General features: G+C 49.7%; 1 protein-coding gene across 2 annotated transcripts in view; it reads left to right on the top strand.

Moving 5' to 3' along the window:
• The window catches only part of HSPD1 (heat shock protein family D (Hsp60) member 1), a 171,373-nt gene that overhangs the window by 117,121 nt on the left and 39,792 nt on the right, over positions 1 to 14,460 (top strand). For both annotated transcript variants that reach the window (XR_013608662.1, XM_078680438.1), the window contains exon 9: positions 11,720 to 11,965. Coding sequence is in view for 1 of the 2 variants with exons in the window: in XM_078680438.1 (XP_078536564.1) it covers positions 11,720 to 11,965 (246 nt within the window). In the remaining variant the exon portion in view is untranslated. The remainder of the gene's footprint in view (positions 1 to 11,719; positions 11,966 to 14,460) is intronic.

Here is a 14,460-nt window from a genome sequence, read left to right as displayed (position 1 = left end):
AACATTGCCAAGGGGCGGTCGTTCCTAGAACCAATTCCACAGGTGACAATAACAGCGGACGCATCGCTCACGGGATGGAGAGCGCATATGGAGAAATATACAGTACAAGGAAGATGGAGTGTGCAGGAAAGAAGACTGCACATCAATCATCTAGAACTACTAGCAGTGTTTCTAGCATTGAAAGCCTTTCAAATGCATGTTACCAACAAAGCAGTCCTGATCAGAACAGACAACATGACAGCAATGTATTATATTAAAAAACCGGGGGGGACGCACTCTCTCCAACTATCCAGACTAGCGCAGGAAATTTGGAGATGGGCCATTCCTCAAAACATCTATCTGTTAGCCGAACACCTACCAGGAGTTCAAAACCAGATAGCAGACATCTTAAGCAGACAGTCGGAACAAATACACGAATGGGAACTGCACCAACAAATACTGCAACCATTCTTCCAAAGATGGGGACAACCAGAGATAGACCTCTTTGCCACTCATCAGAACGCAAAATGCCAAAGCTTCGCGTCCAGGTACCCACACCACCTGTCGCAGGGCAATGCGTTATGGATAAATTGGTCCAACAAATTTGCATACGCTTTTCCCCCTCTCCCACTAATCCCATTAGTGGTCAGAAAGCTGCAACAACACTCAATGACCATGATACTAGTAGCACCCACATGGGCACGACAACCGTGGTTCACCACGCTCCTGCAACTCTCACAAGTGCCACACCAAAAGCTAAGAATTCTACCCATGCACCTTACACAGAACCATGGAGAAATAATGCACCCAGATCCCACACAACTGTACCTAGCGATGTGGCTCCTGAAATCCTAGAATTTGGGTACTTCGATCTACCCCCAAATTGCATGGAGATAATTAATCAAGCGCGACGTCCCACCACCAGAGCATGCTACGCAGCTAAGTGGAAGAGGTTTGCTATATACTGTACCACTAATAATATCAACCCTCTGGACGTATCAACAAAGGAGATTATTTGCTACTTACTACACTTACAGCAATGTAATCTCGCGTATACATCTATCAGAGTACATCTAGCAGCTATAGCAGCGTACCTACAAAACAGGCAGCACATATCCCTGTTTAGAGTGCCAGCGATAAAAGCCTTCATGGAAGGCCTTAAAAGAGTCATTCCACCAAGATTACCACCTTCTCCGGTCTGGAACCTCAACGTAGTACTCACCAGACTAATGGGACCACCTTTTGAACCTATGCATAGGTGTGAAATACAATTCCTTACATGGAAGGTGGCCTTTCTTATAGCCATTACCTCACTCAGGAGAGTAAGTGAATTACAGGCACTGACAATACAAGAACCATTCCTACAATTACATCAGAATAAAGTGGTTCTTAGAACAAACCCAAAGTTCTTGCCTAAAGTAATTTCAGCATTTCACATCAATCAACCGGTGGAACTACCAGTCTTTTTCCCAAAGCCACAGACGGTAGCAGAAAGGGCCCTACATACACTAGATGTCAAAAGGGCCATTTTGTACTACATAGAAAGGACACAAAATTTCAGGAAAACTAAACAACTATTTATAGCATTTTCCCCAACACATAAGGGCAATCCTATCTCTAAAGCAGGCATCGCTAGATGGATTGTAAGATGTATACAAATATGTTACATAAAAGCAAAGAGAACATTAACTGTTCCTCCTAGAGCTCTTTCTACACGTAAGCTAGGAGCATCTATGGCATTCTTAGGAAACATTCCCCTAGATGACATATGTAGAGCAGCAACTTGGTCTACACCACATACCTTTACAAAGCACTACTGTGTTGATGTGCAGGCTACACAACAAGCCAGAGTGGGCCAAGCTGTATTAAAAACTCTATTTCAAACCGTTGCGACAGACACGGGTGACCACCGCTAGGGAGGTAACTGCTGTATAATCTATTCATAAATGTACCATCTGCAGCCCATATGCCTCGAACGGAATATGCTACTTACCAGTATGGATCTGTTCTTGGCATAGAGGGCTGCAGAGTGGTACATGCCCTCCCTGCCTCCCCGGAAACCTGTCTGTCACAACATTATCTTATTTAGATACTTACATGGGCATATCTTTATGTATTCTACTACACTACTCCATCTAACCCTACTATGGCAAAACAATCTAAGGATGGAGCCGATGCCCATGCGCACTAACACCCAGAGGAGGAGTCATCGATGACGACAAAGACTTCTCCAGAAGAAAAACAAGTGCAATCATCCGAGCCCAACACCAGATGGCGATCTATTCATAAATGTACCACTCTGCAGCCCTCTATGCCAAGAACAGATGCATACTGGTAAGTAGCATATTCCTTTTAGGTTGGGTGTCGGGCCTTTTGATGATGCTCGGGTATCGACTTACATCATTAAGGAGGTCATTCCTTATGTTGTCGGTCTTTAGCTTAAAGAAAGCAGAAAAGTCTTCACAGTGTGGGATATCGCTTGTTGTGCTGTTAGATTGTAAGGGTTGCGTCTTGGTTTGAGTTTTGACTATTTCGAACAGCTTTCTTGGTCTGTTTTTTGCTTGGTCCAGCTGAAGTCTGAAGAAATCAGATTTTGCGCGCTTTATTTTCCTAAAGTAGGCATTTCTCTTGCTCTTAAGTATTTTGCGATGCCGTGATGAGGGGACAGATCTCCATGTGCGTTCTGCCATTCGCATAGCACGCCTGTCTTCATTGAGTCTGCCATCATACCAAGGGTTCGAGATCTTGGTGGAGACTCTCTTTAGTTGCAGTGGGGCGGCTTCATTGATTATTGAATTCATAGTCGAGGTAGTGGTCAGTCAGTGATTGAACATCAGAGGTGCCAGGAGGGGGAAGGAGGCTATTGGTGAGGTGGGGAGGCAGGGAGTTGGGGTTAAGGTTCTTCATGTCCCTTTTCCAGATCTTAGATTTGGTGGGTTGAGCCGTGATAGGTTTAACCTTTTCATTGATGAAGAAGGTGATAATGTGGTGGTCTGACCAATCACAAGGTTGGATTGCCCCTAATTGGGTGGAGTCTTCGTTGGCGATGATGAGATCAAGTATGGAGCCTTTGTCGTGTGTTGGGCTGTTGCATATTTGGGTGAGGTTAAACGCGTCAAGGAAAGTTTTGAGACTATTCACCACTGCGTCTTTCTGATCGTTCCAGTGGAGATTGAAGTCACCCAGGTAGATTTGCGGGATCTGCCGACCAGCGTTGGATGAGATAGTGTCCATGAGTTGTTGGGTGAAGATGAGGTTGTCCCCAGGCGGGTGATAGATGAGATGTAGAGCACATACTGGTTTTCCCTCGCTGGAGATATCAAGACAGATGAGTTCGCAAGACGTGAGGGAGGGGGAAGTGATTTTAGCAACGGAGAGGTTGCTCCTGAAAATGCATGCGATTCCCCCGCCCGTCTTGTCGGTCCTGTCGAGTCTAATGATGTGGTAATTGGGGGGGACTAATATGTCCATGATAGGTGTAGAGGCTTCAGTTAACCACGTTTCAGTCAAAATGGTTAGGTCAAGATCCATTGATGTGACGAGATCTGCAATGTTGGAGGAGTGCCTCTGGGCCGATCTGCAGTTGAGCAGGATGCATTTGAGTCTGGGGGTGAGAGGGGTGGTCGAGTGTTCTAGCGCGAGGGGTATTTTTCTGAGATTGTTGGGGATGGAGCATCTGCTGCTTAGAGTTGGGTGCTTAATGGGATTTGTGAGAGTTGTGAGGGCGATGTGTGTTTTACCGGGCCAGGGCCAAATGAGCGGAGGAGGGTGTCTAAGTCATGAACCGACAGAGCGTTATGAGCGCGACGGGGGCGGTGTAAGTTGTAGCGGTCGGGGGTAGTGGGCCAACGCGGAGAGTGTGAGCCCACCCATCTCACCCCTGAAGCATGATGAATGCGAGGGCCTGTGCGGAGGGTGTGGCCTTTGTTGGATACGGAGGTGTTGGTTGTAGGTCGGTGTTGTCTGGGGTGTGTGTGGAGAAGTTCTTTGATGGTGTGGAGCTCGTCTTTGACTTGTAGGAGCGTTGTTAAAATCAGGTCGAGCTGTGAGTTGGGGCTAGCGTTGGAGATGAGGGCCGTGGGCGGGTTGTTGAATAGGGAGCTGGAATGCGAGCTGGGGACAGGGGGGAGGGGTGTGCAAGTGTCAGTGGAGTGTTCTGCGGTAATAGGGAGTGGGGTGGTATTCGATGGATGAGAGCGAATGTGGGCGAGGGGTGTGGGTGAGGAAGGGGTAGGCTGGGACGTAAGGGCGGGGACGTCTTTGGGAGGCGATGCCGGTGGGTTGTGGGATGAGTGAAGACTGAAGACAATAGGGGTGGCAGGAAGGTAGTGGGGGCTGAGTATGGGGGGGTAGAGAGGGGGGGATGTTGAGGAGCGAGGGGTGGTGAGCTCTGTGTGTCTGGTTGGGGGGGTGAGGAAGTGAGGAGTGAGAATGGGGGGGGGAGATAGGGTGGGAGAGACAACTGCCGCGTAGGAGGGGAGATATGCTCTGGGCCGTTGTGGGTACAGCGAGACTCGTAGGAGGTGTGGAGTGGGTGGAAGGGAGGGTGGGGGTATGTGTGATGTGGGAAGGGGGACGATCTTCGTCAATGAGTGCGGGGAGTGGAGTGGGGTGGTGTGGAGTGGGTGGAAGGGAGGGTGGGGTTATGTGTGATGTGGGAAGGGGGACGATTATCGTCAGTGAGTGAGGGGTGTGGAGGGGTTACGTTGGGTGTTTGACTAACTATAGCACTGGGGGGATGGGTGGGGTGTGTGTCCTTCCGCCGGTGAGATGGGCAGGGTGGGTTATATTGGGGAATGGAGTTGGGGGGTGTGGTGCATCTTGGTGTGTGCGAAGTGGGGGACCGCATTTTGGTAATGTGATCTAGGAAAGTAGGGAAAAGGTGGTCGAGTCGGTCGAGATTCCTATCCGTGGCTTGGAATAGAATGATCCCGTTGTTGTAGATGGTGATGGTGGCTCTGCCAGGGAAAACTTGGGATGGCCTGATGGAGAGCGTCAGGCTGTGAGCGGATTTACTGGTGGTGGAGCTAGTGAGAATGGAGAGGAGCGCTTTCCTCCACTGTGCTCTACGCGGAGTGTGGAAGATGATATCAGTGCTCGTGGCTCCATTGATCTGTGAGAAGTAGGTGTCCACACACGGTGTTTCAGGGTGAGCCTTCAGGAAGTTGTGTTTGTAACGTTTGGCGTTTTTTTTGGAGAGCCCTGGTGGGTAGTTAATTTTGTAAGTGTGCTCGCCTGTGCGTTCCATGGTGGAGGAGGCGTAGGCCGAAGAAAAAGGGGCGGTGGTGTACGTGGGTGAGTTTGTGAGGTTGAGGGACTGTAGCCTATGTGGTCTTGGGTATGGGCGGTGGGTGTGGATGACTAGTCTAAGATGGCTGCCCCAGTGGAGGACTAGTCCAAGATGGCCACCGGGGATAACATAATGGGGTACGGGGGTAGTAGTCCTTTCTCTGTTGTTGGTGATGTGCCTTAGAGGGACAGATTCACTTTCTGCACTGGTAATGCTGATGAAATGCAGGCAAAAATATAGGTGTTAACATCAAGGTTAATGCGTCACGTGACACTAAAGGACAGCCAGAAATATATGAGGTAGCGATCGTTGTAAAGTGAGTTGTGTGCACATTAAGAAATATCCAAGATACAGGAGGCAGTATAGTACTACAATAAGGACACTATCACCTGAGTTGTAAATACATGGATGTATATAGTGCGCTGCAGATGAGAAGAGATTAGTCTAAAAGAGACCAGATCTTAGGGATGGGTCACTTTAAGGTGAAACTGCTCCCGTTTTATGCCCCCAGCCAATTTTGAGCAGGGGAGATTTAACATGCGTGATCTCGTGGGGTGATGAAAAATACCTCTTTGAAGTTTCTGTTCAGCAAGCTGGTCAAGATGTCTGCCACAAAAGAGTAGATAAGTCAGGTTTTTCTAGCCCTTTGTCTGTTGTTGTCTTTGTTGGAGAGATCAGTTTCCTTTTCTGTTGAGGGCAGGTCGAGTTAGTCCTGCTTCTATGTTGGTGCTTCCTAGTTGCTGCTTGGTAGGGAAGAGAGAGACTTATCTCCGTTTGTGCGACCCTTGATCTAGTTGGAATGTAGCTTTGCAGACATCTGGGGTGGTGGTGAATTTATTGCTCCTGTTATGGCCCCCGCCATTTTAGGCAGTGGAGACAGTGTCGATAATGTCTGGCCGGTGAAAATAGAAGTATTTGGGCGACAGTAGCTCTCTAGACGCTTTGTGCACAGACCTTGTGAGGATTCAGGCGGCCGTTCGTAACACTCCTGGAAAAGGCTGCAGCTCCGCTCTTGTTAGATCTTGTTAGAACCCGGTGGCAGCGGGGGGGGGGCGTGGGGGCGACTAGTATCACTGTTGTTCTCTCCAGAGTCTTCGTGGCTGTAGGGTCGCCCTCACACTCCTATGCTTGTTCAGTCCGCTGTGCCACACCTTTGCTTCCCCGCTCGGAGCTTCACAGTATCTCGAGGGGTGGGGTGGGACGGGGGGGGGGGGTGAAGCCGAGCTCCCCTTGGCTGCAGGGTGACAATATCCAGCGGTATCTCTATGGTGCGCGGTAACCATCCCCGGAGCGAACAGCAAGACACAGCGCTCCACGGTCAGGACAGGGCGCACAGCTCCCGGCGTGTGATGCGTGTGACACAGCCTGCGATGTGAACCCAGCGATCAGCCAGGCGCAGAGCCCAAACTGGCGTGGAAGCCCTTGCTCGCCCGCGATCGGCCAGCCCGCCACGTCTTCCACTTCCTCTGCCTCCACTACCGTCAGGCGCCCACCCCCTCCGGTGCCGCCGCGAAGCGCAGGAACCAGTCCTGGAGCGAGCAGCCAGTCGGACGGGACAAGGCGCACAGCTCCCAGCGCGGGTAGGACACCGGAGGTCCCGGCAGCAGCCACAGGCAGTCCCGGCAGCAGTCACAGGCAGGCAGGACACCTCCGCAGTGAAGTGCCCGCCGCTCTCCAGGCGCCAGCAATGATCCCAGTCCGGGTCCACTCCTGCGACGTCCCGCAGTCAACCACCGACCTCGCCAGGCACACCAGTCGCCCACAGCTGGCTCCAGGCAGAAGACATCCGCATCGAGCTCCGCAAACTGGCCAGCGGGGGGCCCAAGGTCCGAGGAGGACGACGGGAAACTGCTCGGTCCTCTCCTGCGGGTCTCAGTCTCCAGTAGGTCGGGGATCCTCAGCAGGTTTCATCCAGGCAGGTAAGCAAATCCAGTTACTTGTTTAACTCCAGTTACTTGTGGATACAGTTACTTTTGTGTAGCGTTGCTCCAGACGGTGTAGCTCGGGGCTGACGGGGATAAAAACCAGAAAACTGGATCCCCAGCACAGGAGCTCTTACCGAGAGCTCCTACCCGGCGTCCATCTTGAGCCTCTTGGATGGCAGTGCGAGGTTGATTTGGTGTCTGGTGAAGCCAGTAGTTTGGATACTTGTGCGTAAAGCAACGTGTCTGGCGCCCCCAGTCCACCCTTAGCTTGTAAAAACAACAATTGATGGACAGAATGCAGAACAATGTCATACATTCACCCCAGTACAGAGATCTGGGCCTAAGTCCTTTGCTCACTTGGCCACTGGATTCAAGATAGCCTGGCTGATGAGGATTATAAATCCGAAACCGGTCCCAGGATGCTTGTTTCCGGTCCAGGGAAGACTTGGCTTGGCAGTTCGGGCTGGACTGTTCCTATGAGGCACAGGGTCAGACTGATTTGCATATGGCCATGTCTGAACTGGGGTGGCTGAGTGAGCTAAAGAATGGTGATGGATTAAACCCAGATCAGTTGACTGGGGGTGAGTGTTTGATTTGCTCAAACGCTCCGTCCATCATCCCCTTTTGTATCACCCTTAGCTTGTGGCAGGTAGAGGAGCTCCCAGGAAACGTGGTGCTTCTTGCCAACCCAGATCAGCTCAATGAGGTTGGATCTTTGACGCCCCAAGAAAGAGGCTGTAATGGGCAGGGGCATGTTGGGCAAAATATAGAGAAACTTTAGTGAAATAACCATTCACAATCGCTGTATGCCCTGAGAGCGGCAGTGGCAATCGAGACCATAGTGGCACTCTGTCCTCAATCCACGAGAGCGCACAACCATAATTGGCCATCTGGAGTTCCTCCAGGTCCCAACTGAGCCAAATTACTGCACTGAGTCAGATACCCATTTCAGCAGGTATTCCGTAGTGAAGGGTTGTGTGCCAATTGTAAGAGGAAATAATATTGACTTGGACCAACTGTTCTAAATTCAGGTAAAAACACCAAACCAAATGACGTCATGAAGCCTAGATTCTCTTGGGGTTTGCAGATGTTTAGGGCTACGTCGTCCGCGTGCTTGGAGACCATCAGTGCCCTGGTAGCGAAACCTTGGATTCAATGGGCATGATGTTGTGGAAGACGTGCAGACAGGGGCTCCACAGCCGTGGCGCAAAAAATTGGCGATAAGGGACAGTCCTGGCGTGTACCACGAGTGATAGGAAATTGATTGGATAGCATGCCATTAAGGCACACGCGGGCAGTGGGGAGAGTGTATAATAATTGTATCCGGTGAATAAAACAAGAACTAAGGCCAAAACGTACAAGAAAAGGTAGGACCACTCAAGTGAGTCAAATGCCTTCCTGGCATCGTCGGGCAGCCACCGGAGGGTGAAGGTGGTGCATAGTCGCAAATATGGTACAAAGATTGTGTGATGTGGAGTGGCCAGGTATGAACCCGGATTGATTTGGTCGTACGATCGTGGGCAGGAGGAGAAAAATGTGGTTCGCCAAGAGCTTTGCGAGTCTTGTTGTTCACATTGATCATGTAGAGTGGCCTATAGGAGTCACAATAGAGAGCAGGCTTGTCTGGCTTAAAGAGTGTCACAATGGCGGCCTCTCTAAGTTAGGGAGGAAGGGAACCCTGAGCGAGGGAGTCCTTAAATGTGGAGAGCAGGTGAGGTGAGGTGCAAGTAAGGAGGCGTATTTCTTATAGAAGGCGGTAGTCGGGCCGTCCAGCCCTTAAGGGTTGGATAGTATCCAAATGTGTGAGCAATTCACTCTCATTGTAGACGGAGGCAGTGGTGTAGAGTTTTGCGTATAAAGATGTCATTGTGTAAAGAAGCCCTGAGGGGTGGGTTATAGATTTTGATCGCCATCAAACTGTTCCATCACATAGGAGGAGGCACTCAAGTTTGCGGACCATATTGGCAAGGATCCTCACGGGGCGATCGCCATCCCAGATTGAGTAGTCAGTCTCTGGCATGTGGATATCACGTTCTAATTGTTCAAGTCCCCTGCATATGGCCTGTGACACACCCAATTGCTTTGCGATACAAGAACCACAGGCATTGTCTACGTCTGAGACCCAGTTTATTCAGCTAGTTTACAAGGAGCTCTTTGAGGTCAATATCTCTTTGGGCGGTCTCTGCAGAATGTTTGGGTGCATCCGCTGGGTCTGTTGCTTGCCCTCAACGGTGAGTTTAGATTGGCTGCCTCTTGTTTGTCCATGATTAAGATTGTGTACGGGGATGTCCATGCACAATGACACGGGCAAAAAGTAAGCAGTTGATTTGCAAATGCAGGGGGGAGTAATGGAGAATTTCCATGCGTGAATCTTTGCAAGCAAGAAGAGTGCTGCTCTGCACAGGTGGTGACTGAATCAAGAGGTGTTACTGAGCCCCCCCCCCCCCCCCCACTTCCCGAATTAAGGTCCCACCAAGGGGGCAAGATCAAACTTGTGGGGGTCACAGGTGTGTATCTGGCGGTGAAAGTCTCTGGAGCAGAAAGATTATCACATAGCATGTGAGGCATAGGCCATAGCACCTCATAATAGCTGAAAAGCAGAGATTTGGTATAAGGAGGCAAGGCAGCTTGTGGAGGGGCAACCGCTAAATAATAGGGGGACCCCTGAACCGATTAAGGTAGAGCATTAGGGGAAAATCAAGAAAACTGTCTGCACTGCCGCTCTATTTCAGAAACCCGCAATTAAGTCGTTAAATATACCACTCCAGTTATACCATGTGCTCAAGCAAAGGAATATAAGGCAGTTATTTAAATAAACTTTTTTATTTTATTACTCTCGAACCTTACATAGGTGTATAAATCATGTCTTTACATCATAGAGCAGTTTTTACAAACGTAGGTGCTCCGCCTGGAATGCTGATATCGTCCACTTTCAGGTGTATAACGCCATCTAGTGGACGGGTGCGCCAATTAGAACTCACCCGCAGCCATCCCTTATTACTCTTGGTTGTCTCTATTCATTATTCCTGCTCTGACCCATCCATCATTTCTATCATCGTGCTTGATTCTCTAAAGTAGACAAACCTATCCTGTCTGTTTTTCCGGTCCTTGCCAGGTCCCACGGACCACTGACAAGAATTTACTGTTACGCCCTAAAGAAGGTGGCACCCCGACATTAGGGGTGGTAACACCGAAACGCGCGTCGGCGTGTTTGATTGAAAATCTCTTGTTCCCTATACATGCATCTTATTGTTTGATTTATGTATAACAAATTTATGCTGATTTGATCAATTCCTACCATTTAATCATTTAAAGTTGCGTTGTGATCTTTGATGCAAATCTTTATTAGTTGTGGATCGCTCACCAGCTATTTTACTGCCTTATAAAAGGGTAAAAAAAAGTATTTTTCTTTGTTGCACCTGTATATGGATATCATATCTAGATATGATTGATGAATGTTTAGTGTGTCGTCACAGTCTGAATGGGTTTATGTGAGTGTGAGAGTGTATGAATGATTTGTATGAAAGGTAGTCCATGGGAATTTCACCTTTTGAGGTCACTTTTTATATATATTTTATGATGTAAAGACATGATTTATACACCTATGTAAGGTTTGTGAATAATAACAAAACAAAAATAAAATGTTTGTTTAAATAACTGCCTTATATTCCTTTGCTTGAGCACATGGTATAGCTAGAGTGGTATATTTAACGACTTAATTTTGTGTTTCTGAAATAGACGGGTAGGGCAGACTGTTTTCTTGGTAGCTTGTGAAGGGGCGCCAGGAGGTGGCAAAGGGCAGGGTAGTTGGTGTGGCCAACAAGGAGTGGTAGGATGGGCAAGGCCATGCGTTGTCCAGGGGCCAGTGAGGGAGCAACTAGGGTGAATGCTACTTTGCGCACTAACCAGTTCCCCTATACTGCCAAGTTCAGTCCTAGCCAGGTGTTGCAGCCTCCTGTTGCAGGAACAGCGGTCCGTCCAGGTGAACTCTGCATGGCCAAGCAGGAGGATGGCACCCCTGCAAAGTCATACCGGCGGCGCCTGCCAATCCAAGGATGAAGCTGTTATGCCTGGATTTGAGGCTTGCAGGCCCCAGGGAGAGAGCGGACCAGCGATGGCCAAGCATCACCCCCACAGCTGTCTGATGCAAAGTCTCTGGCCCCAATATCTGAGAGTAGATCGCAAAAGACGCCAAGGCTTCCAGGCTGCTCTCGAGCACAGGTAGGCCACAGTGCCAAGATCTCACGCTGCAGCCCAAATCCACAAGCTGGGGCCACAGAAATGCGACCGTGCTCCTCAGCCAGGGAGGTCGCGGCAAGAAGGATTAATGTATTCAGCTAGCAAAGCCCGCTAGTGAGCGGATATCTTGCCACCCTGGTAGGCTCTGCTGCCTCGGGCCACAAGTTTAAATCCCTGGGGAGATAGTTGTATTTCCCGCATTTAAGATTGATTTATACAAATACTGTTGAACCTTGTTTTTAACTCTGAACATTGTACACATGAAAACATTGGTCTTTTATTGCAGGTATTTGGAGAAGAGGGACTGACTTTAAATCTTGAAGATATTCAACCTCATGATTTTGGTAAAGTAGGAGAGGTTATTGTGACTAAAGATGATACCATGCTGCTGAAAGGGAAGGGGGATAAAACTCAGATTGAAAAGCGTGTTCAGGAAATCTTGGACCAGTTGGAAGTTACAAATAGCGACTATGAAAAAGAAAAGTTGAATGAAAGACTTGCCAAGCTTTCTGATGGTGTGGCCGTTCTGAAGGTAAGACCAACTGTGTGCTTTATAATGTGGTATAAATGTCTATATTGTAATGCCAATGGCCTGTGATTTTGGTCTATAAAATCAAAGCATGTGTTCTTGAGAGAGTATCGCGAGCAAAATTAGTAGTGGACACTTTTATGGGTACCAAACTGCAAATGCTGGGACCTACTGAGTGGAAGAGCTCATGAAAGTCATGAAGCCAAAGCTTTCACAGATAAAATATATTTACTCTGTTTGCTTTTAATACTGCGTGTTTTCATGGTCTGCTGTTGCTTTTGAAGTTTTATAACCCCACATAAATGCTTTGCTATTCCTTTCTGACTTGAGATTTGGGAACCACTGCTAGCCATGGTCTTATCTTTCTTTTAGTGATTTTCACCTGTTAAGTTGTCTTACTTTTCTAGACATATCTCCCGGAGATTGGAACCTAGAGTTGTTAGCTATAGCAACTCATAATAGCGCTTCTTCTATCTGCAGGGGATGCCATTTCCAGCATAGCTAGGACTGAGTCTTATTTTAATGCAAGTAGAAACTGCACACATGCAGCATCACCTGTACACAGAGCCTTTCCTGCAAGTCATTCACTTTTCCGAGACTAGAGAACGTTTAATTCTAGGTATACAGGCACTTTTCCTTCTAAAAAGCTAATCGGGGTTTTGCAGCGTGAATCTTTCTGGATTCACTATGCTGTGCATTATTCCGCGGTCTTGTGGTTGGGTCCGGATTCGTAGTCTTTTCTTTGTTTTTTTTTTTTTTTTTCTCTTTGCCCAGGTGGGCGTCGGCGTCACACCCCCTTTGGGTGTATTTCCGGTGACGTCGGCATGCTTCCTGCGGAAGCTCCCACTCTTGGGCGCCATCTTCAGATTCTTTTTTTCCGCGGTCGGGTCTGGATCGTTCCCGTTTGGGCTCCAGACATTTTTGGAGAAAGAAGAAAGAAAATACAGAAAAGACGAGGAGAAGTCATCTGAAGACTCCAGGGGACTTCACCGACGAAAGACAAGCAAAGATAAGGCGTTTTCCATCCAGATCTTCGACGACCGTCGACGAACACGCGACCAGAGAGGCCCTGGACGCTCGAGGATGGACAACACGCCGTTCAAGTTCTGCCGTAACTGCCACCACAAGTACGCGCAGAAGGACCAGCACCCGGTATGCAACCTTTGCCTACCGGTGGACCACGAAAGCGGAGACTGCAACGCCTGTTCCGCCTTCACCCCGAAGACCCTTCGTGTGAGAGAGAGGCAGAGGGTAGCACACGCCGCCCTGCAGGGGAAGGCCCCGACCCCGTCGCTCTACGAGCTGGGGATGTCCTCCGAGGAAGAAGACAACGCTGCCGCCGAAGACGACAGCTACACGGTCGTAGAGACCGATTACACGAAGACTTCTGACAAGGTAGGAGACTCTTCGGCCCCCAAGAACCCGAGAGACTCTGAGTCTCGAAAAATCGAGGGCAAGACCCCGAAAGCGCCGACGCCAAAAAAGGCGGCGTCCGCGACTACTCCCAGGCCCAGCGGATCCTCAGAGAAGGAGTCCCCGGCGCCGAGAGCTGCTGATCAGCAGAAGACGTCGAAAATCGTCCCCGAAAAGGATCGATCGACGAGGGAGAAAGACCCGAAACTGTCGACGACGACCAGAGACCCGATATCCGGTTCGACGTCGAAAACTTCGACTCCGAGAGGCACGGCGACGAGCCATCCGTCGAAGAGAGCGGCGGAACCATCCGACGCGGAACACGCGGCCGAGATGGAAAAGAAAAGAAGGCGCCTCGAGGCAGAAATGGAGAACTTCATGCAGCGGAAAAAAGATTTCGACGCAAGGATGAAGGCCTTCACGATCCCTCACAAGACCAAGCCACCAGTGCTGGAGGCGGTCGAGGAGGAAGAAGAAGAGGTCGCCGAAGTCACCGAGCAAGACCAGGACGTCGAGGTGTTCGACGACCAGGAGGAGTACGAGAATCCCCACGAGAGCTACAGCTATGGGGAGGAAGATGAGGGCAGGACAGACACAGAGTCGGCGCCCTATGACCTTCAGGAGGTAGATTACATCGATGTCGACACCGACAGCCCGGAGGAGGTGGTCGACACCTACCCCTCGAGGCCCTCGCCGCCGGACGACATCGGGGCCTACAACGCGGTGATACAATCTGCCGCAGCAGCTTTCAAGCTCAAGCTCGACGAAGAGAAGCAGAAAGCAGACTTCCTTCTGGAAACATTGCTCCCAACACAAACGAGGAGCCAGTTCCTCCCGATGCTCGAGAGCGTCTTGGCTCAGGGGAAGGAAGCTTTCAGGGAGCCCGCAACATGCAAGGCAGTAACTCCCAGAACTGAGAAGAAGTACAAGCATGCCGCAAAGGACCCGGCCTACATTCAGGGCACGGTCTCCGCAGACTCCATTATCACGGCCACAGCAAGGAGGAGGGCTAACGTACCCACTACCTCGGGCCCGCCACCGGATAAAGAGAGCAAAAGGATGGATCTGGTGGGCAGAAGGATCGA

The sequence above is a fragment of the Lissotriton helveticus genome, chromosome 3_1 (assembly GCF_964261635.1).
Source record: "Lissotriton helveticus chromosome 3_1, aLisHel1.1, whole genome shotgun sequence".
Lineage (NCBI taxonomy): Eukaryota > Metazoa > Chordata > Amphibia > Caudata > Salamandridae > Lissotriton > Lissotriton helveticus.
Note: the sequence above shows the minus strand (reverse complement) of the source record. Positions and strands in the feature narration are given on the sequence as shown.